A 21,019-nucleotide genomic window follows, 5' to 3' on the forward strand; every position below is an offset into this window, starting at 1 on the left:
GGGTTAGGGTTTTTACTGTCGGCTATAGGGTTAGGGTTTTTACTGTCGGCTACAGGGTTAGGGTTAGGGTTTTTACTGTCGGCTATAGGGTTAGGGTTTTTACTGTCGGCTATAGGGTTAGGGTTTTTACTGTCGGCTATAGGGTTAGGGTTAGGGTTTTTACTGTCGGCTATAGGGTTAGGGTTTTTACTGTCGGCTATAGGGTTAGGGTTTTTACTGTCGGCTATAGGGTTAGGGTTAGGGTTTTTACTGTCGGCTACAGGGTTAGGGTTTTTACTGTCGGCTACAGGGTTAGGGTTTTTACTGTCGGCTACAGGGTTAGGGTTTTTACTGTCGGCTATAGGGTTAGGGTTTTTACTGTCGGCTATAGGGTTAGGGTTTTTACTGTCGGCTATAGGGTTAGGGTTAGGGTTTTTACTGTCGGCTACAGGGTTAGGGTTTTTACTGTCGGCTACAGGGTTAGGGTTTTTACTGTCGGCTACAGGGTTAGGGTTTTTACTGTCGGCTACAGGGTTAGGGTTTTTACTGTCGGCTACAGGGTTAGGGTTTTTACTGTCGGCTATAGGGTTAGGGTTTTTACTGTCGGCTATAGGGTTAGGGTTTTTACTGTCGGCTACAGGGTTAGGGTTTTTACTGTCGGCTACAGGGTTAGGGTTTTTACTGTCGGCTACAGGGTTAGGGTTTTTACTGTCGGCTACAGGGTTAGGGTTTTTACTGTCGGCTACAGGGTTAGGGTTTTTACTGTCGGCTACAGGGTTAGGGTTTTTACTGTCGGCTACAGGGCTAGGGTTTTTACTGTCGGCTATAGGGTTAGGGTTTTTACTGTCGGCTATAGGGTTAGGGTTAGTGTTTTTACTGTCGGCTACAGGGTTAGGGTTTTTACTGTCGGCTACAGGGTTAGGGTTTTTACTGTCGGCTACAGGGTTAGGGTTTTTACTGTCGGCTACAGGGTTAGGGTTTTTACTGTCGGCTACAGGGTTAGGGTTTTTACTGTCGGCTACAGGGTTAGGGTTTTTACTGTCGGCTACAGGGTTAGGGTTTTTACTGTCGGCTACAGGGTTAGGGTTTTTACTGTCGGCTACAGGGTTAGGTTTTTTACTGTCGGCTACAGGGTTAGGGTTTTTACTGTCGGCTACAGGGCTAGGGTTTTTACTGTCGGCTATAGGGTTAGGGTTTTTACTGTCGGCTATAGGGTTAGGGTTTTTACTGTCGGCTACAGGGTTAGGGTTAGGGTTTTTACTGTCGGCTACAGGGTTAGGGTTTTTACTGTCGGCTACAGGGTTAGGGTTTTTACTGTCGGCTACAGGGTTAGGGTTTTTACTGTCGGCTACAGGGTTAGGGTTTTTACTGTCGGCTATAGGGTTAGGGTTTTTACTGTCGGCTACAGGGTTAGGGTTAGGGTTTTTACTGTCGGCTACAGGGTTAGGGTTTTTACTGTCGGCTACAGGGTTAGGGTTTTTACTGTCGGCTACAGGGTTAGGGTTTTTACTGTCGGCTACAGGGTTAGGGTTTTTACTGTCGGCTACAGGGTTAGGGTTTTTACTGTCGGCTACAGGGTTAGGGTTTTTACTGTCGGCTATAGGGTTAGGGTTTTTACTGTCGGCTACAGGGTTAGGGTTAGGGTTTTTACTGTCGGCTATAGGGTTAGGGTTTTTACTGTCGGCTATAGGGTTAGGGTTTTTACTGTCGGCTATAGGGTTAGGGTTAGGGTTTTTACTGTCGGCTATAGGGTTAGGGTTTTTACTGTCGGCTATAGGGTTAGGGTTTTTACTGTCGGCTATAGGGTTAGGGTTAGGGTTTTTACTGTCGGCTACAGGGTTAGGGTTTTTACTGTCGGCTACAGGGTTAGGGTTTTTACTGTCGGCTACAGGGTTAGGGTTTTTACTGTCGGCTATAGGGTTAGGGTTTTTACTGTCGGCTATAGGGTTAGGGTTTTTACTGTCGGCTATAGGGTTAGGGTTAGGGTTTTTACTGTCGGCTACAGGGTTAGGGTTTTTACTGTCGGCTACAGGGTTAGGGTTTTTACTGTCGGCTACAGGGTTAGGGTTTTTACTGTCGGCTACAGGGTTAGGGTTTTTACTGTCGGCTACAGGGTTAGGGTTTTTACTGTCGGCTATAGGGTTAGGGTTTTTACTGTCGGCTATAGGGTTAGGGTTTTTACTGTCGGCTACAGGGTTAGGGTTTTTACTGTCGGCTACAGGGTTAGGGTTTTTACTGTCGGCTACAGGGTTAGGGTTTTTACTGTCGGCTACAGGGTTAGGGTTTTTACTGTCGGCTACAGGGTTAGGGTTTTTACTGTCGGCTACAGGGTTAGGGTTTTTACTGTCGGCTACAGGGCTAGGGTTTTTACTGTCGGCTATAGGGTTAGGGTTTTTACTGTCGGCTATAGGGTTAGGGTTAGTGTTTTTACTGTCGGCTACAGGGTTAGGGTTTTTACTGTCGGCTACAGGGTTAGGGTTTTTACTGTCGGCTACAGGGTTAGGGTTTTTACTGTCGGCTACAGGGTTAGGGTTTTTACTGTCGGCTACAGGGTTAGGGTTTTTACTGTCGGCTACAGGGTTAGGGTTTTTACTGTCGGCTACAGGGTTAGGGTTTTTACTGTCGGCTACAGGGTTAGGGTTTTTACTGTCGGCTACAGGGTTAGGTTTTTTACTGTCGGCTACAGGGTTAGGGTTTTTACTGTCGGCTACAGGGCTAGGGTTTTTACTGTCGGCTATAGGGTTAGGGTTTTTACTGTCGGCTATAGGGTTAGGGTTTTTACTGTCGGCTACAGGGTTAGGGTTAGGGTTTTTACTGTCGGCTACAGGGTTAGGGTTTTTACTGTCGGCTACAGGGTTAGGGTTTTTACTGTCGGCTACAGGGTTAGGGTTTTTACTGTCGGCTACAGGGTTAGGGTTTTTACTGTCGGCTATAGGGTTAGGGTTTTTACTGTCGGCTACAGGGTTAGGGTTAGGGTTTTTACTGTCGGCTACAGGGTTAGGGTTTTTACTGTCGGCTACAGGGTTAGGGTTTTTACTGTCGGCTACAGGGTTAGGGTTTTTACTGTCGGCTACAGGGTTAGGGTTTTTACTGTCGGCTACAGGGTTAGGGTTTTTACTGTCGGCTACAGGGTTAGGGTTTTTTACTGTCGGCTATAGGGTTAGGGTTTTTACTGTCGGCTACAGGGTTAGGGTTAGGGTTTTTACTGTCGGCTACAGGGTTAGGGTTTTTACTGTCGGCTACAGGGTTAGGGTTTTTACTGTCGGCTACAGGGTTAGGGTTTTTACTGTCGGCTGTAGTGTTAGGGTTTTTACTGTCGGCTATAGCTTCCACCGACGTGAGTTTACTGTCGGCTGTAGCTTCGACTTTCTAGTGGCCTCCTTCAATCACATGACACCTCCTCCCCACCTCGACCCCCCACCCCTACCCCACGGGAGGGAAGACATCATTTATCATCTTGCCGCTGATACATTTGTCATTTCCGCCTTGAAAAAAAAAATCACCCTCCATATTTTCACAGCATTCAACCAAGTCTCGTCAAGTTTTGTCTTTTGTCTAGTCAATTTTTGTATGGTGTCTTGTCTAGTGTCTTGTCTAGTGTCTTGTCTAGTGTCTTGTATAGTGCAGAGGCGAAGCGACCCTTCCCTGCGCCCGGGGACAAACTTTCAATTTAGCGCCCCCCCCCTCCATATATTTTTTTATATTTATAATGCAAAACTGCAGCTAAAATGAGCTTTTAATTTTTTTTCCAACCCATTTTGGCGCCCCCTATTGTCGGCGCCCGGGGTCATATGTACCCACCGCCCTCCCCCTTCGTCGCCACGCCTCTGGTCTAGTGTCTTGTCTGGTCAACTTTTGTCTGGTGTCTTGTCTGGTGTCTTGTCTAGTCAACTTTTGTCTGGTGTTTTGTCTAGTCAACTTTTGCCTGGTGTCTTGTCTTGTCAACTTTTGTCTGGTGTTTTGTCTAGTCAACTTTTGTCTGGTGTCTTGTCAACTTTTGTCTGGTGTTTTGTCTAGTCAACTTTTGCCTGGTGTCTTCTCTGGTGTCTTGTCTAGTCAACTTTTGTCTGGTGTCTTGTCAACTTTTGTCTGGTGTTTTGTCTAGTCAACTTTTGCCTGGTGTCTTCTCTGGTGTCTTGTCTAGTCAACTCTTGTCTGGTGTCTTGTCCAGTGCTGAGCATTAAAAAAGCGCTAACGAAGCCACCAGAGAGTGGCCTGCTCGTCTCGTCAAGCGGCGGTTAAGTCTAGAGGGTATTAATTTAGCCGCAACTTGTGGCCGATGGCCCTAACGTTGGGGAATTCTCCAGCAGAAGAATGACGCGTGCTGGGGGTGGCGGGGTGTCGCGGGGTGTCGCGGGCTGGTGCATGGGCAGTTCTTTGGTTCTGGCACACAATGACTGATGTCTTCAGATTATTTCTTACTCACCGCTTCTATTTATAGTAACATGATTGGTTTAAAAAGCTTTACTTTTGGTACCGGTTGTTTACATTAGGGGTGGGGGCATGTAGACAAGAACAGTGGGGAGGGGGAGGGGCACCTAATTGATTTTAATCCTATCTTTTGGCAAGAAGACACGAGCGTATGTTCGCCAATACATTTGAATGAACCCTTGCCCCAACCCAACCCGTACAGTCAACTACCCGCGGGTCCACTAATTAAAAACCCCTACAATAGAAACCTGCCGGTTCTCGAATTTTCCATTTGCGCCTCCATCATGAAATATCAGCGCTGGCTGGAGCCATGACGGCGGAAGGATTATGTCACCATCTTGTAGAGACGGGAATTTCGAAAACAAATTTGTGAGCGTAGGGGGGGGGGGGGTCGTTGTTGTGGAGATAGCGTTGAGGCGCGGCTTGGCTAAACGGGAAGCTCGCGAGATCTGATGAGAGAAATGAGACTTGAATTGAGAGAAAACTTAAAGACGCTCAAATCTGTCTCACCAATCCTAGTCACACGTCGTTGATGAAATGAGAATTGTCTTTTTTTTCTTTTTATGAAGTGAAAAATTATCCTGCCGCGGTCTCGATAGCAAATTCGTTATATGGCAATGGTGATAGCTTAAGTAATGGCCGTAGTCATGCCCAAATCATGGCCATATATATATATATATATATATATATAAAAGTATATTTAAATAAATAAAAAAGAAAAGGCTGATTAAAAAAAATAAACGATTCCCCCCACCCACCCCCCTTAGTTTAATACAATAAACAAGATACATCCCATTATTTCTACTCTATTTTCTATTGTTTTGTTATTAAAATGCCTTTAAAAGGAATTCGCCTTTTTCTATTTATTTTTTTAGTTACTTATTTATTTTTATTTTAAAAAATTTAAATCAGTTTTTTTAAGTAATAATTTTTTTTTAGTTTTTTTTTTTTTTTTTTTTTTGCTTTTAAAATGTTTTTTTTCAATCTTCCTGCTCCGGCTTGCCGATTGCTCAAAGTCTCGCGCCGGCCTAGCTCTCGCGAGAGTCTCCCATCATGAGCGATTATACGAGCTATTCTTCACAATCGAGAAAACAGAAAATTGGCAATTTATCATTTAAGGTGACAAGCCATTTTGGCCCTCGTTCTCTCACGCGATTGGTCCATCAGTGAGAGCCTACCGCGGCGCTAGGGCGGCACAGGGGCGATAACAATGAAAATTCGGATTTTAGGATTCCCGCAAACACAGAAAGAAGGATGCTGTTCACTAGCGATCTAATTTTCTGAAGATTTTAATGGAAAATAGATCTCTTGAGCATTTTAATAGCTTAATAGAACCGGTGAATCTTTAATTTTAGTATTAAAAATGGGCGTAGTGCTGCGATCTAAGTATGTTAAGCTACACAATCTGTGTGGATCGGTTGAGCTTAAATGTTGTCAACTATATATATATATATATATATATATATATATATATATATATATATATATATATATATATATATATATATATATATATATATATATATACATAGGCGTAGAGAGGGGGGGGGGCGGGAGGTGCGGACCGCACCGGGTGACACCATTTAGGGGTGTGACACCAAGGCAATAAATAGTAAAATATATAGAGACAAATTTGAGAGGAGGGTGCAAATCGAAAGTTTGAGGGGGTGGGGGTGCAAATCGAAAATTGAAAGTTTGTCCCCGGGAAGAGTTTAGCAGCCTAAAGTATGAAACGGGTCTAGACCAGTGTTTCTTTAAAAGCTACACGAAAAAGAATGACGTCATTGTTTCTAGAGTAAATAAATCTAAAGCCACAAAGACAATGACATCATCGATACTTGATAATAAAAACACTAACATTACCGCTGAATGTATCCGTCTAATCTTATTTATAAGTGGTCTGTAGAGTTTCTTTCAGGCATCTCTTTGGGTAGGAGTGCAGAGTCTCTCTCCTCCTCCCCCCCCCCCCCCCCACCCCGCAGTCGCTAAGCGGCCTAAAGTAAGAACCTGGTGTAGATTATAGAGGTAGGGTCTACCTTTAGTCGGTATGACCAAAGTTTCTCTCAGACTTTTTTTCTTCCCAGAGGAGGGGGAGGGGGGTACTTGAAATTTCCGGGGGGGGGGGGGTATGGACTAAATTTTCCGGTGAGGGGAGCGGGCAGTGGTAACAGTGTATTATCTGTATAAATTATATTTCGGTATAGGGGGCGGTAGACGTTCTTCGGGGGATGGGGGGGGGGGGGCTACGACTATATTTAGTATGAATGTGCAGTAACTACGTGTAGATCAAAGTTAAATCCGGTTAAAATGCCGATTCTGGATAAACATCCGTTTTCGATGAATTTTTCGTTTCAGGTTAAATTTGAAGTTGAGGAGGTGATTTTGGTTTTGAGAAAAAGACAACACTATCAACCTAGCGCCCGTTGTATTTTTCTCTCAACTGTAGGTGTAGAGTTAAAAGTTGCCAGGGGTAAAGTTAAAAGTTGTCACATAAAGGTGTAGAGTTAAAAGTTGTCACATAAAGGTGTAGAGTTAAAAGTTGTCACATAAAGGTGTAGAGTTAAAAGTTGTCACATAAAGCTGTAGAGTTAAAAGTTGTCAGGGGTAATGTTAAAAGTTGTCACATAAAGGTGTAGAGTTAAAAGTTGTCACATAAAGGTGTAGAGTTAAAAGTTGTCACATAAAGGTGTAGAGTTAAAAGTTGTCACATAAAGCTGTAGAGTTAAAAGTTGTCAGGGGTAGAGTTAAAATTTGTCAGGGGTCGAGTTAAAAGTTGTCACACCTAAACTTTCTCGAATATTGTTATATAACATTACGGGAGATGGCACATCACAATATAGACATGATTTTAAATCCATTTTTAATGACTTAAACTTTTAAAATAGAATAAAATCTCGTAGAAAAAAGAATTGCGCACCAAGCGAACGCCAAGCAAAATGTGTATAATAGTGCGGAAAAATTATTAGTGCTTTATAAATTCACATGCGTTTTTTTAGAAATCGGGAATAGCGTAAGTTACTACATCCGGTCAACGGAAATTACTCAAAATTTTATAGAAGGCAGAGGATTAGATCTTTTACTTACGTGTGAAATTTAATTTATCTATCTGAAAAAGTACTCCAGTTATAGGCTTTTGAAAAATTGAAATTAGAAAAAGTACCACTTGCGGTTATAGTTAATCTCTCAAAAGTTGATACAGATCTACAGATTTGATAAAATGCTTATATATTAAATTTCATCAATCTAGCTATAATGGTACTCAAGTTATCGTGTTTACAGACAGACACAGAGAGAGAGAGAGAGAGAGACATACGGACAAGATTGCAAAATTATGTTTACTCTGTATACGAGAAAGTAAAAAACTATAAAATTCTGTGCTGACTAATCAGAAAATAATATAAATTATATTTATATTAATCTATTATAATAATGAGCCCTAACATAATAATCAATGCGGTAGGAATGATACAAAATAATTACTGAAATAGCTATATTTAGCTTGAGTATATGTATGTGTTTATTTCTATATGTATTTGTATATTTATATATTAAATCTGCAATGTTATATATATATATATATATATATATATATATATATATATATATATATATATATATATATATATATATATATATATACAGTTGGTTAGATGTTGAACCCCACGGTGTTGGATGTGACTAAATCATGTGACTAAATTAAATTTTTCTCTAAACCGCTCGACTCAGATAAGATGGATGACGCAATCGAGGCTCACATTGCCAGTTTTCCTAAAACAAATTTTGATTGGTAGCCATTTTCAGGCGTTAGCTTGAGCATAAATGAATGTCTGCTCGTCCATCTTGGAGCAGACAGCCAGAGGTCATGTGGCCAACCCGGGGTCATGTGGCCAACCCGGAGAGTTGAGGGCCATTCCTGGGCCACGAGAGTCATGAGCAATTGTAGGGTATGATGTGTGTGGGGCACGGGGTGTGTGGGGCACGGGGTGTGAGGGGCACGGGGTGTGTGGGGCACGGGGTGTGTAGGGGCACGGGGTGTGTTGGGCACGGGGTGTGTGGGGCACGGGGTGTGTAGGGGCACGGGGTGTGTGGGGGACATGGTGTGTGGGGCACGGGGTGTGTGGGGCACGGGGTGTGTGGGGCACGGGGTGTGTAGGGGCACGGGGTGTGTGGGGCACGGGGTGTGTAGGGGCACGGGGTGTGTAGGGGCACGGGGTGTGTGGGGCACGGGGTGTGAGGGGGACGGGGTGTGTGGGGCACGGGGTGTGTGGGGCACGGGGTGTGTAGGGGCACGGGGTGTGTGGGGCACGGGGTGTGAGGGGCACGGGGTGTGTGGGGCACGGGGTGTGTGGGGCACGGGGTGTGTGGGGCACGGGGTGTGAGGGGCACGGGGTGTGTGGGGCACGGGGTGTGTAGGGGCACGGGGTGTGTGGGGGACATGGTGTGTGGGGCACGGGGTGTGTGGGGGACATGGTGTGTGGGGCACGGGGTGTGTAGGGGCACGGGGTGTGTGGGGGACATGGTGTGGGGGACATGGTGTGTGGGGCACGGGGTGTGTGGGGCACGGGGTGTGTAGGTGCACGGGGTGTGTAGGGGCACGGGGTGTGTGGGCTATGGGCAGTGTGGGTTATGGTTAGTGTGGGTTATGGTTAGTGTGGGTTAGGGTTAGTGTGGGTTATGGTTAGTGTGGGTTATGGTTAGTGTGGGTTATGGTTAGTGTGGGTTATGGTTAGTGTGGGTTATGGTTAGTGTGGGTTATGGTTAGTGTGGGTTATGGTTAGTGTGGGCTATGGGCAGTGTGGGCTATGGTTAGTGTGGGTTATGGTTAGTGTGGGTTATGGTTAGTGTGGGTTATGGTTAGTGTGGGTTATGGTTAGTGTGAGACAGACAGTAGAAACATGTGTGTGCGCACTTTTTTTGCGCGTGTGTGTAAGATGGCGAGCGTATGTGCGTGCTTGTCTATAGGTGTGTGTGTGTGAATGAGAGAACTCACCATTAAGAAACCATCTGCTTGTCTATAGGTGTGTGTGTGTGAATGAGAGAACTCACCATTAAGAAACCATCTGCTTGTCTATAGGTGTGTGTGTGTGAATGAGAGAACTCACCATTAAGAAACCATCTGCTTGTCTATAGGTGTGTGTGTGTGAATGAGAGAACTCACCATTAAGAAACCATCTGCTTGTCTATAGGTGTGTGTGTGTGAATGAGAGAACTCACCATTAAGAAACCATCTGCTTGTCTATAGGTGTGTGTGTGTGAATGAGAGAACTCACCATTAAGAAACCATCTGCTTGTCTATAGGTGTGTGTGTGTGAATGAGAGAACTCACCATTAAGAAACCATCTGCTTGTCTATAGGTGTGTGTGTGTGTGAATGAGAGAACTCACCATTAAGAAACCATCTGCTTGTCTATAGGTGTGTGTGTGTGAATGAGAGAACTCACCATTAAGAAACCATCTGCTTGTCTATAGGTGTGTGTGTGTGAATGAGAGAACTCACCATTAAGAAACCATCTGCTTGTCTATAGGTGTGTGTGTGTGAATGAGAGAACTCACCATTAAGAAACCATCTGCTTGTCTATAGGTGTGTGTGTGTGAATGAGAGAACTCACCATTAAGAAACCATCTGCTTGTCTATAGGTGTGTGTGTGTGAATGAGAGAACTCACCATTAAGAAACCATCTGCTTGTCTATAGGTGTGTGTGTGTGAATGAGAGAACTCACCATTAAGAAACCATCTGCTTGTCTATAGGTGTGTGTGTGTGTGTGAATGAGAGAACTCACCATTAAGAAACCATCTGCTTGTCTATAGGTGTGTGTGTGTGAATGAGAGAACTCACCATTAAGAAACCATCTGCTTGTCTATAGGTGTGTGTGTGTGAATGAGAGAACTCACCATTAAGAAACCATCTGCTTGTCTATAGGCATGTGTGTGTGAATGAGAGAACTCACCATTAAGAAACCATCTGCTTGTCTATAGGTGTGTGTGTGTGAATGAGAGAACTCACCATTAAGAAACCATCTGCTTGTCTATAGGTGTGTGTGTGTGTGAATGAGAGAACTCACCATTAAGAAACCATCTGCTTGTCTATAGGTGTGTGTGTGTGAATGAGAGAACTCACCATTAAGAAACCATCTGCTTGTCTATAGGTGTGTGTGTGTGTGTGAATGAGAGAACTCACCATTAAGAAACCATCTGCTTGTCTATAGGTGTGTGTGTGTGTGTGAATGAGAGAACTCACCATTAAGAAACCATCTGCTTGTCTATAGGTGTGTGTGTGTGAATGAGAGAACTCACCATTAAGAAACCATCTGCTTGTCTATAGGTGTGTGTGTGTGAATGAGAGAACTCACCATTAAGAAACCATCTGCTTGTCTATAGGTGTGTGTGTGTGAATGAGAGAACTCACCATTAAGAAACCATCTGCTTGTCTATAGGTGTGTGTGTGTGTGAATGAGAGAACTCACCATTAAGAAACCATCTGCTTGTCTATAGGTGTGTGTGTGTGTGTGAATGAGAGAACTCACCATTAAGAAACCATCTGCTTGTCTATAGGTGTGTGTGTGTGTGTGAATGAGAGAACTCACCATTAAGAAACCATCTGCTTGTCTATAGGTGTGTGTGTGTGAATGAGAGAACTCACCATTAAGAAACCATCTGCTTGTCTATAGGTGTGTGTGTGTGTGAATGAGAGAACTCACCATTAAGAAACCATCTGCTTGTCTATAGGTGTGTGTGTGTGTGTGAATGAGAGAACTCACCATTAAGAAACCATCTGCTTGTCTATAGGTGTGTGTGTGTGTGTGAATGAGAGAACTCACCATTAAGAAACCATCTGCTTGTCTATAGGTGTGTGTGTGTGTGTGTGAATGAGAGAACTCACCATTAAGAAACCATCTGCTTGTCTATAGGTGTGTGTGTGTGAATGAGAGAACTCACCATTAAGAAACCATCTGCTTGTCTATAGGTGTGTGTGTGTGAATGAGAGAACTCACCATTAAGAAACCATCTGCTTGTCTATAGGTGTGTGTGTGTGAATGAGAGAACTCACCATTAAGAAACCATCTGCTTGTCTATAGGTGTGTGTGTGTGTGAATGAGAGAACTCACCATTAAGAAACCATCTGCTTGTCTATAGGTGTGTGTGTGTGTGTGAATGAGAGAACTCACCATTAAGAAACCATCTGCTTGTCTATAGGTGTGTGTGTGTGTGTGAATGAGAGAACTCACCATTAAGAAACCATCTGCTTGTCTATAGGTGTGTGTGTGTGTGTGAATGAGAGAACTCACCATTAAGAAACCATCTGCTTGTCTATAGGTGTGTGTGTGTGTGTGAATGAGAGAACTCACCATTCCCATCTGCACCTCCCGACATTAACCCCGATCTGAAATTTCCTAGAGTGGGGAGTTCCGGAAGTGAGGTCCTAGCCTCGTGGTTGCCAGTTATTCCCCTTGAGGGTTGTCATGACAAATGGCCTCCATCAGTCATCGCCTCCACCGAGGGCTGGTGTTATGAGCGGGTATAGAAAGCCGCAATTGACGGGCCATGCTAATGCTAGACTTAACTAGAACTAGCCTCAATTTGTCTTGACTTAACTACAATCCAACTGCAGATAATCAGAATGTATTGATACTGAGTTAGATGTGCTCCATTGTACGTTGACCTAAGGTATTATGTCAACACAAAACCAAAGCTAACGAGTTGGGCTTTGACACGATGTATACATTTTTAAAAGATTTAAATCTGAAGAATGCAAAACATTAGAACTCAACAACAAAAAAACAAAACAATGCGTGTTTGTGTGTGTGTGTTTGTGGATGTGTCTTTGTGGGTGTGTTTGGGGTGTGTGTTTGTGGGTGTATGTGTGTGTGTATGTGAAGGTTAAAATATGAGCACTGTTCCAAGTAGTAAATAAGTACAAGATTTTTTATTTGGATTACGGCCAGATTTGTAGTGACCTAAAATAAATGGAAGTTGTACTTTATTTCTGGATTCTAAAATATCTATAACTTTAGAGTCGTTTCAATTACGTGGACGAAATTTGAAACGTAGGTATTAGATTTTATTCCTTTGATTCTTTCAAATTCTAAATGATTTCTAGTGAGCGAAAGTCCAACTTTATGCTATTTTCGATTTCTAATAAACCGGGAGTGATCTCCCCTAAACTTTCTCGAATATTCTTATATAAAATAACAGGGGATGGAAACTCGGGCTATAGACATGATTTTTAATCCATTTTAAATACTTAAAGTTTTAAAAATAGAATAAAATCTCGTAGACAAATTAATTGCACACCAAGTGAACGCAAATAAAAAAAGCGCATAATAGTGCGCAATATTATTAGTACTTTTAAAATTTACATTAGTTTTTTGAGAAATCGGAAGTAGCGTAAATTACTACTTCCAGTCAACGGAAATTACTCAAAATTTAACAGAAGGTAGAGAATTAGATCTTTTACTTACATGTGAAATTTCATTTATCTATCTGAAATAGTACTCAAGTTATAGGCTTTTAAAAAATTCAAAGTAGGAAAAGTACCACTTCCGGTTATCGGAAATCGCTCAAAAGTTGATACGGATCTACGATTTTGATAAAATACTTATATATGAAATTTCATCAACCTAGCTGTAACGGTACTCAAGTTATCGTGTTTACACACGGACAGACACACACACAGACACACACACACACAGACATACGGACAAGATTGCAAAATTATGTTTTTCCGTATCAGTGAGGTGTAAAACGTCGAGATTTGTAAAAATCTCGATTTTTTTTTTGCACGATTACAATCAATGTTCCCTCTAAGGACCAAGAGTGTGTGTGCAAAAAATATGTAGTATGCGCGGTGCTAAAAATAACTTGGGCAAGTTAATATGTATTTTTAGTCTTGCAATTAAGCATAATAATGAAGGCATGCATTTTGATAAATTAATAGTATAATGTGTGTAACTAATGAAACGTATGCAATTAACTAGAGATACGAATACCATCAAAATAAAAAAAACAACTAATAAATACTTTCAGAGTTATACTTAGACAACAAGTTATATGGTCGACTTACTATGTTAAAGTAAGACAGTCATATGGTAATAATGCTAATACCATAACGGTAATACAAACACAATAGTTTAACATATGCAACATTTAATAAAGCTGATTTAAAAACAAATATTAGCTAACCTTTCAGGGGCATTTATTGCAATTTCTCGCGTCTAACCTTGCATTGCTTCCACACCTTATATGCTTTGTTTAAATCCACATCCTTTCCAGCATTTAGATATAATTTAATTTGCATTAGATTCTCCAAATGTGTGGCTTCAAGTATATTTCGTGCTTGCACTTTTATTATGTTAATAAGGCTAAAACCGTGTTCGTAATCAGCACTGCATGCTTGGAAGGTACAATAATGTCACTTAACTTTGCCAGTGAGCTAAATTGTTCTTTGTTTTGACAAATCTTGCATATTCAGACATATAATTTATAGACACAGATCTGAGTTTTTCATTTTATCGAAATTTGAAGTCGTTGTATTGGGTGGTAATTAACTGATCATTTGTTGTACGTAACCCGTCTTTGTACTTTACGCACAGTTCTTTGATATCTTTGACGCCAAACTCAAATGCACATTTTTTTAAACCTGTAGAATAAAAAAGATGACCAAAACTGCAGTTCATCTCCTGGAAACCTAACATTTAAATGGTCGCAGACTGATTGTATGTACTGTGTGGTTTGCCTTGTGTCGATTACTTTTCTTGGTTTTAATGTTCAGTGTAGTGCTGTGTTACGGCTGTCTCCAGAGCTAAGGCATCACTTACAGTAGGCTGAGTTATTCCACTAAAAACGGTTTTGTAGAATACAGAATTGACTGGACGAAATTTAAAATAAAGGATTAGCATTGTATGTACTGTTATGCCATCAACTATAAGCGTGTGGAATGATGCTGCTCGAAGTTCTGTCAGCATGTTCTTTACAACATCGTTGATTACTTGAACAAACTCAAAGTCGTATTTCTTACTTCGCCAACTGTCTGGTATAGAAACATACTTCCCCATGTGTTTATGAATCAGTTGTACCGACAGCATCGAGGCGTTCATCCTTATAGTAAGAAGAACATTATCCGTTAGGATTTGAACTTGATCCTCGTTTGACCGCTGGCGCTCGTTTTGCTCAATTAGTTTTCCTCGCTCAGTGTAAGTTTCAACCAGCAGACGTTTAAGGTCAGTTCCATGTGAGCGGTTGTACGAAATCGCAACATTTCCTACGTAAACAGGAGACAATAGATGACGTTTTCAGTAGTCAAGCGCCCATGATTCCCAGAGCTTTCCTGTGACCAATTCGTTGTTTATGTTGGTTTTGTTACAAGTAGTAGCAGCACAGAACTTACACTTCAGTCCAATCTCATCGAAATATTCGTAGATGCTTTCTAATTCAACCGAAACATTCTTTGATCTGGCGTATCGGTTGTTACTTTAACTTTGAGCCATTCCAGTTTAAACGAATCTATCGCTATTTTTTGGTGCCACATTGTTGTACTGCTTGTTACACACATTTTTTCCTCAACATTTTTAAATAACACACAGTAGTGGACATTTATTCCTGATTTACCTAAGCAGTGTGTGCGTACTAAAACATTTCGATCCACATGCACGTAATAATCCCAAGAATCGGATATACAATATATAAATCTTTAAACCAAACACAGCAAAAACATCCACCTTAAGTAACGTAAAACTTGCATCTGACTTGACTTAATCGTCAAAGTTTCAAGATGAGGGGGGGGGGGGTCGGGGGCAAGGGGCGATTAAAAAAACTTGCAGGGTCAGCTTCAATTCACAATACAATGCAGGTATTAGATGTCAGCTCCGGTCAGTTTTTGGGTAAACCATTAAATCAAGCAATGGGAGTGTCACACCCTGCTCAGGTGAGAGTTAAGTCATAAACTAGACCTGTGCTATGACAACCGAGGTCACTTCCCCCCCCCCCCGTCAGTGATAACCGTAGTTTCTGTTTATACCCCAAAACACAAAGACTGTTCGTTTAACAAAACAGGCACTAAAAATGTCGCTTAATTCAAACCACTGGCCACAATTTTTCTAGTAAATCAGGCTTGCCCGACGTTCTGATAATCTGTGCGCGGGGTCAGAAAATGTCTGCGCGGCACATTTGAAAGTACTGCGCGGCCGCGCAGCCGCGCAGCTTAGAGGGAACACTGATTACAATACTTTCTCTATACTACGTATATACGAGAAAGTAAAAACATTACTTCTAAAAACTTTTCCATATAGGTCAAGACTCGATGACAACGCACCGTGAAATAAAATGTGACTTAATTAGATGTTTAATTAATTTTGAAAAAAAAACGAATTATAGTTTCTTTATCTATATATCTTACAAAAAGTTGTTTACAAGTTTGTATATTTATTTATTGTTTTCTATTTTGTCTGTTTGCCAGTTTGGTAACATGAGTTTTGTGTAGAACTGTAAAATACGTATTTATGTAGAGAGTTCGTTTTTACCAAACTGATCATCACAAATTCATTTAAAGATGTTAGTTAATTTATTGATATATTCATTGATAAAAACACCACTTTAATTATAAAAATTCACAACAATTACTTTCTTTATAGTAATTCATTTACTTTTTACAATAAAGATGGCGACTTCCATGGAAGGTCATGTTGCCGATTCAAAAGTTTAACGCATTATAAAGCTAAATTTTCTGTCGGCTATAACTTTAACGATACGTCCGTTTGCTATTTTTATTATGTTCCAACAATATTATCAATTTTCATTAAGATACTCTGGGCAGTTCTTCAGATTTGACTAGATCTATACAATAAATTTATCTGGCCTATTCCGGCTAGATCTAGAGATCATAGATAGGCCAAACCTAAATTAATTGGTTACAAACAAAAAAAACAAAATAAATAATTGAATTTCTTTATTAAACTATTTTAGTCCTAAAATATTTGAAATAAATCTTTGCTTTTTAGCTTCAACTAGACTACCGGTTATCTAGTTAGATAACTGTGGGTTTCGGGGGGTCATCCATAAATGACATCACGTCTGCCAGCACTTTTCATTCCAAAATAACCAGACCCCGCATTCAAAAAGACGTTTTTTTTATAAACTCTACTAAACTCTACTTCACCTGCCCAGTGCCCCGCCAAGTCTCAGACATGTTTGTATTTTTAAAAACAAAACGATTCCGGCCGAGCATGGCTCTGACCACACTATCACTTCATATGCTGAGAACATAGAAACAGGTGAACGCTACTTCACCTGCCCTGTGCCCCGCGAGGTCCTGATAGTCAACCTTATCATTCACATATAGGCCATAAGAAAAGATAATTGAAAACATTGTTGTAAAAAGGAAATAAATCTTTTTACTATTACTAAAGTCATTGTTTTAAACTTTTATAATTAATGTGGTTAATCTACCAATGAATATATCAATAAATTAATTAACGGCTTTAAATTAGTTTGTAATTAACAGTGTGTTTAAGAAGGAACAATATTTACCACCCAAAATCCTATTTTACAGCTCTACACATAATGCAGATTCTCCCCAATAACAAATCAGAAAAACAAACAAACAAAAAAATGAGTTATCAAACGTCACTATTCAGTCAAAGTTAAGCCATTGTTCTAAAACTTTAAAATTAATGTGGTTAATCTACCTATGAATAAATCAATAAATTAATTAACGTCTTTAAATAAATTTGTGATTAACAGTCTGTCTGAAAACAAAAATTGTTCTCTACCTACATACTATTTTACAGCTCTCCACATAGAGTAGAACCATTTACAATAGTCAATCAGACAAATAAATATTCAAACATATAAACAAACTTGAGTTTAAGTAGTATATAGATGATCATCAAATTCGAGATTTATCTATCTAGATCTAGAGCTACGGAAAAACTAGACTTAATGCCAGCCGTAGATTATAACAGTGGTGTCGCGAGGTTTGGTGTCACCCCCCTACCCGAAAAAAACCGGTTTTATATATATATATATATATATATATATATATATATATATATATATATATATATATATATATATATATATATATATATATATATATATATATATATATATATATATATATATATATATAATTATATATATATATATATATATATATATATATATATATATATATATATATATATATATATATATATATATATATATATATAAAGCATTTTTCTTCTATATATTTTGTAATTTTTCGTCATGGTGTCGCCCCCTAAATAGTGTCACCCGGTGCGGTCCGCACCCCCTCGCGACGCCTCTGGATTCTAGATCTAGATCTAGCTCTATCTAGATATAGGATTTATGCCAATAATGAGTTTCTATACTAAACTATTTTCAGGTCGTAATTATTTTATATAAAGCTTTGTTCGTTAACCTATGAAATTGCCAAATTTTGGGATATAATTTAATTTGAAATAATGGGCCTATTCGCGTAACTCACGTTTCGTACGCGGATTCTCTAAGTCATGGGTTCCCAAACTGTGGGTCCCGACCCCATTAAATTAAATGTTGAGAATGACATGAGTTTGCCGTTAACAAAATCTCAGCTGCGCATGTTGAGGCTAGTTAATATCATGTCATTTCGCTCATCGTTAGTTATCAAGAATAATTCATATTGAAAGTCTATTAGTTTTGTGTAAACATTTGGCGAGTGACGGCATTGTTTTATGCGTTCTTTTTCACAACTATAAACACTTTTCCCGTTGCATAATTAAAACTGTTTTTTCTACATTCGAATATGCCTTTATTTTTTATTTTGCTTCTTTAACTAAAATTGTGGTTTTACATTTAAAACATCTATTATATTATTTTCAACAAAAATCCGTATCAAGTTCTCATTGTATCGCTTAAGATTCTGATGTGATATCCGGCGAAAAATATTTCGCGGACAGAGAGAGAGAAGTGCGCACATGGTCTTTTATATATTAGGATAATATATAATAAATAACACAAACCTAAAGAATCCGACTGAATTTATTTTTGAAGTTACTGTTAAGATAATTACTGTAAAGAAAGTGACTATGAAGGAAAAAACTGATAGTAAAATCAATGTAAACAAAGTTACTGTAAAAAAAGTAACCGTTTATTGAATGAAGAAAATGTTACTCTACATAAAGGTATTGTATTCAGATTTAAGAAATTTGAAGAGAGGGGACAAAACAAAGGAGATAATCACATGAAGGATGGTGTGGATAATTAATTTTTTTTCTTTCAGTCAACTCAAGTCAACGTGACATGATCGCCAAAGGTGGGTGCATACAAACTCGTTAAATCTTCTTCTTGCTTCCAAATGACTTGCTAAACGACTTGACTAATAACTTGACAAATGACTTGACAAATCACTTGCTAAATCATGGCACCTTTGTTAGTAGCTGTTTACATAGCTACTACAAGAGAGTAAACACTGATGATTAAAACATTAAATTCTGCCCCACATTTGGTCCACATTATGGTCCCACGTCATGGTCCCACATTATGGTCCCACATTATGGTCCCACATCATGGTCCCACATCATGGTCCACATCACGGTCCCACATCATGGTCCCACATCATGGTCCCACATCATGGTCCACATCACGGTCCCACATCATGGTCCCACATCATGGTCCCACATCATGGTCCCACATCATGGTCCCACATCATGGTCCCACATCATGGTCCCACATCTGCCCCACATCATGGTCCCACATCTGCCCCACATCATGGTCCCACATCTGGTCCACATCATGATCCCACATCATGGTCCCACATCATGGTCCACATCATGGTCCCACATCATGGTCCCACATCTGGTCCACATCATGATCCCACATCATGGTCCCACATCATGGTCCCACATCATGGTCCCACATCATAGTCCCACATCATGGTCCCACATCGTGGTCCACATCATGGTCCCACATCATGGTCCCACATCATGGTCCCACATCTGCCCCACATCACGGTCCCACATCATGGTCCCACATCATAGTCCCACATCATGGTTCACATCATGGTCCCACATCTGCCCCACATCATGGTCCCACATCTGCCCCACATCATGGTCCCACATCTGCCCCACATCATGGTCCCACATCATGGTCCCACATCACGGTCCCACATCGTGGTCCACATCATGGTTCACATCATGGTCCCACATCATGGTCCCACATCATGGTCCCACATCATGGTCCCACATCATGGTCCCACATCATGGTCCGACATCATGGTCCCACATCATGGTCCCACATCGTGGTCCACATCATGGTCCCACATCATGGTCCGACATCATGGTCCCACATGGTGGTCCACATCATGGTCCCACATCATGGTCCCACATCATGGTCCCACATCATGGTCCCACATCATGGTCCCACATCATGGTCCCACATCATGGTCCGACATCATGGTCCCACATCACGGTCCCACATCATGGTCCCACATCGTGGTCCACATCATGGTCCCACATCATGGTCCCACATCATAGTCCCACATCATGGTCCCACATCGTGGTCCCACATCATAGTCCCACATCATGGTCCCACATCGTGGTCCCACATCATGGTCCCACATCATGGTCCCACATCATGGTCCCACATCGTGGTCCACATCATGGTCCCACATCATGGTCCGACATCATGGTCCGACATCATGGTCCCACATCATGGTCCCACATCATGGTCCGACATCATGGTCCCACATCATGGTCCCACATCATGGTCCCACATCATGGTCCCACATCATGGTCCCACATCATGGTCCCACATCATGGTCCCACATCATGGTCCCACATCATGGTCCACATCATGGTCCCACATATTATTATTAAAACAGGCTAATTGGTTTGCATGTAACCTTACTAAACCCTAACTATCTTACACCTAAACTAATTAGTTGAGACAGCAACCGTTCATGTGCTAAGTCACACATGCAGGCTCTTAATAAACGAAACAATCATTTTTCTAATTGAATTGAAACCATGGCGAGGCGAGGTAAAAAAAAAAAACCTCTCGTGATGGAGAAATTACTGAGAGCAGAAATACTTGAAATTTTTCTGTTGGACTCGCGGTCTAGTGATGTGTTCGGGTTAGGGCTAGGGTTAGGTGTTCGGGCTAGGGTTAGGTGTACGCACGCTACACGACTGCATGACAACAAGACGCGGTATTTTGATGGCGCTTTCTTTTAGCTGTACCGTGAAGCGATCTGCGCCGCTTGATGGGCCGTCAGTCCCGCACTAGACGTCAGTCCCGCTCGTTGGCCAGAAAAATGTTTGAATGACAACAGGGGCAGACGATCTGTAATGAATGCGTGGCTAGAAACGGGAGACTCAACTTGTGTTTTTGTTTCATTTCAAACAAATAAGTCGTTCACAGGGGCATACACTTAGATGGGGTTAGACTAAGAGGCATACAACTAGATAGTATTAGGGGCATACCGTTAGATGGCTTAGGATAACAGCATTATATTTAGTTGTGGGATAAGGATAACAGCATTATATTTAGTTGTGGGATAAGGATAACAGCTGTATATTAGTTGTGGGATAAGGATAACAGCATTATATTTAGTTGTGGGATAAGGATAACAGCA

The 21,019-nt window shown here is 41.1% G+C and overlaps 1 protein-coding gene across 2 annotated transcripts in view; it reads left to right on the forward strand.

Moving 5' to 3' along the window:
* Window positions 1-21,019, forward strand: part of LOC131938576 (homeobox protein Hox-B1) — a 65,167-nt gene that overhangs the window by 14,386 nt on the left and 29,762 nt on the right. The window contains exon 2 of one of the 2 annotated variants that reach the window (XM_059296670.1): window positions 18,668-18,700. The exons of the other annotated variant lie outside the window; for it this stretch is intronic. Coding sequence (XP_059152653.1) covers window positions 18,668-18,700 — 33 coding nt within the window. The remainder of the gene's footprint in view (window positions 1-18,667; window positions 18,701-21,019) is intronic. 2 annotated transcript variants of the gene reach the window in all.

Source organism: Physella acuta, unplaced genomic scaffold, assembly GCF_028476545.2.
Source record: "Physella acuta isolate Inbredline_101_S28 unplaced genomic scaffold, ASM2847654v3 ptg000249l, whole genome shotgun sequence".
NCBI lineage: Eukaryota > Metazoa > Mollusca > Gastropoda > Physidae > Physella > Physella acuta.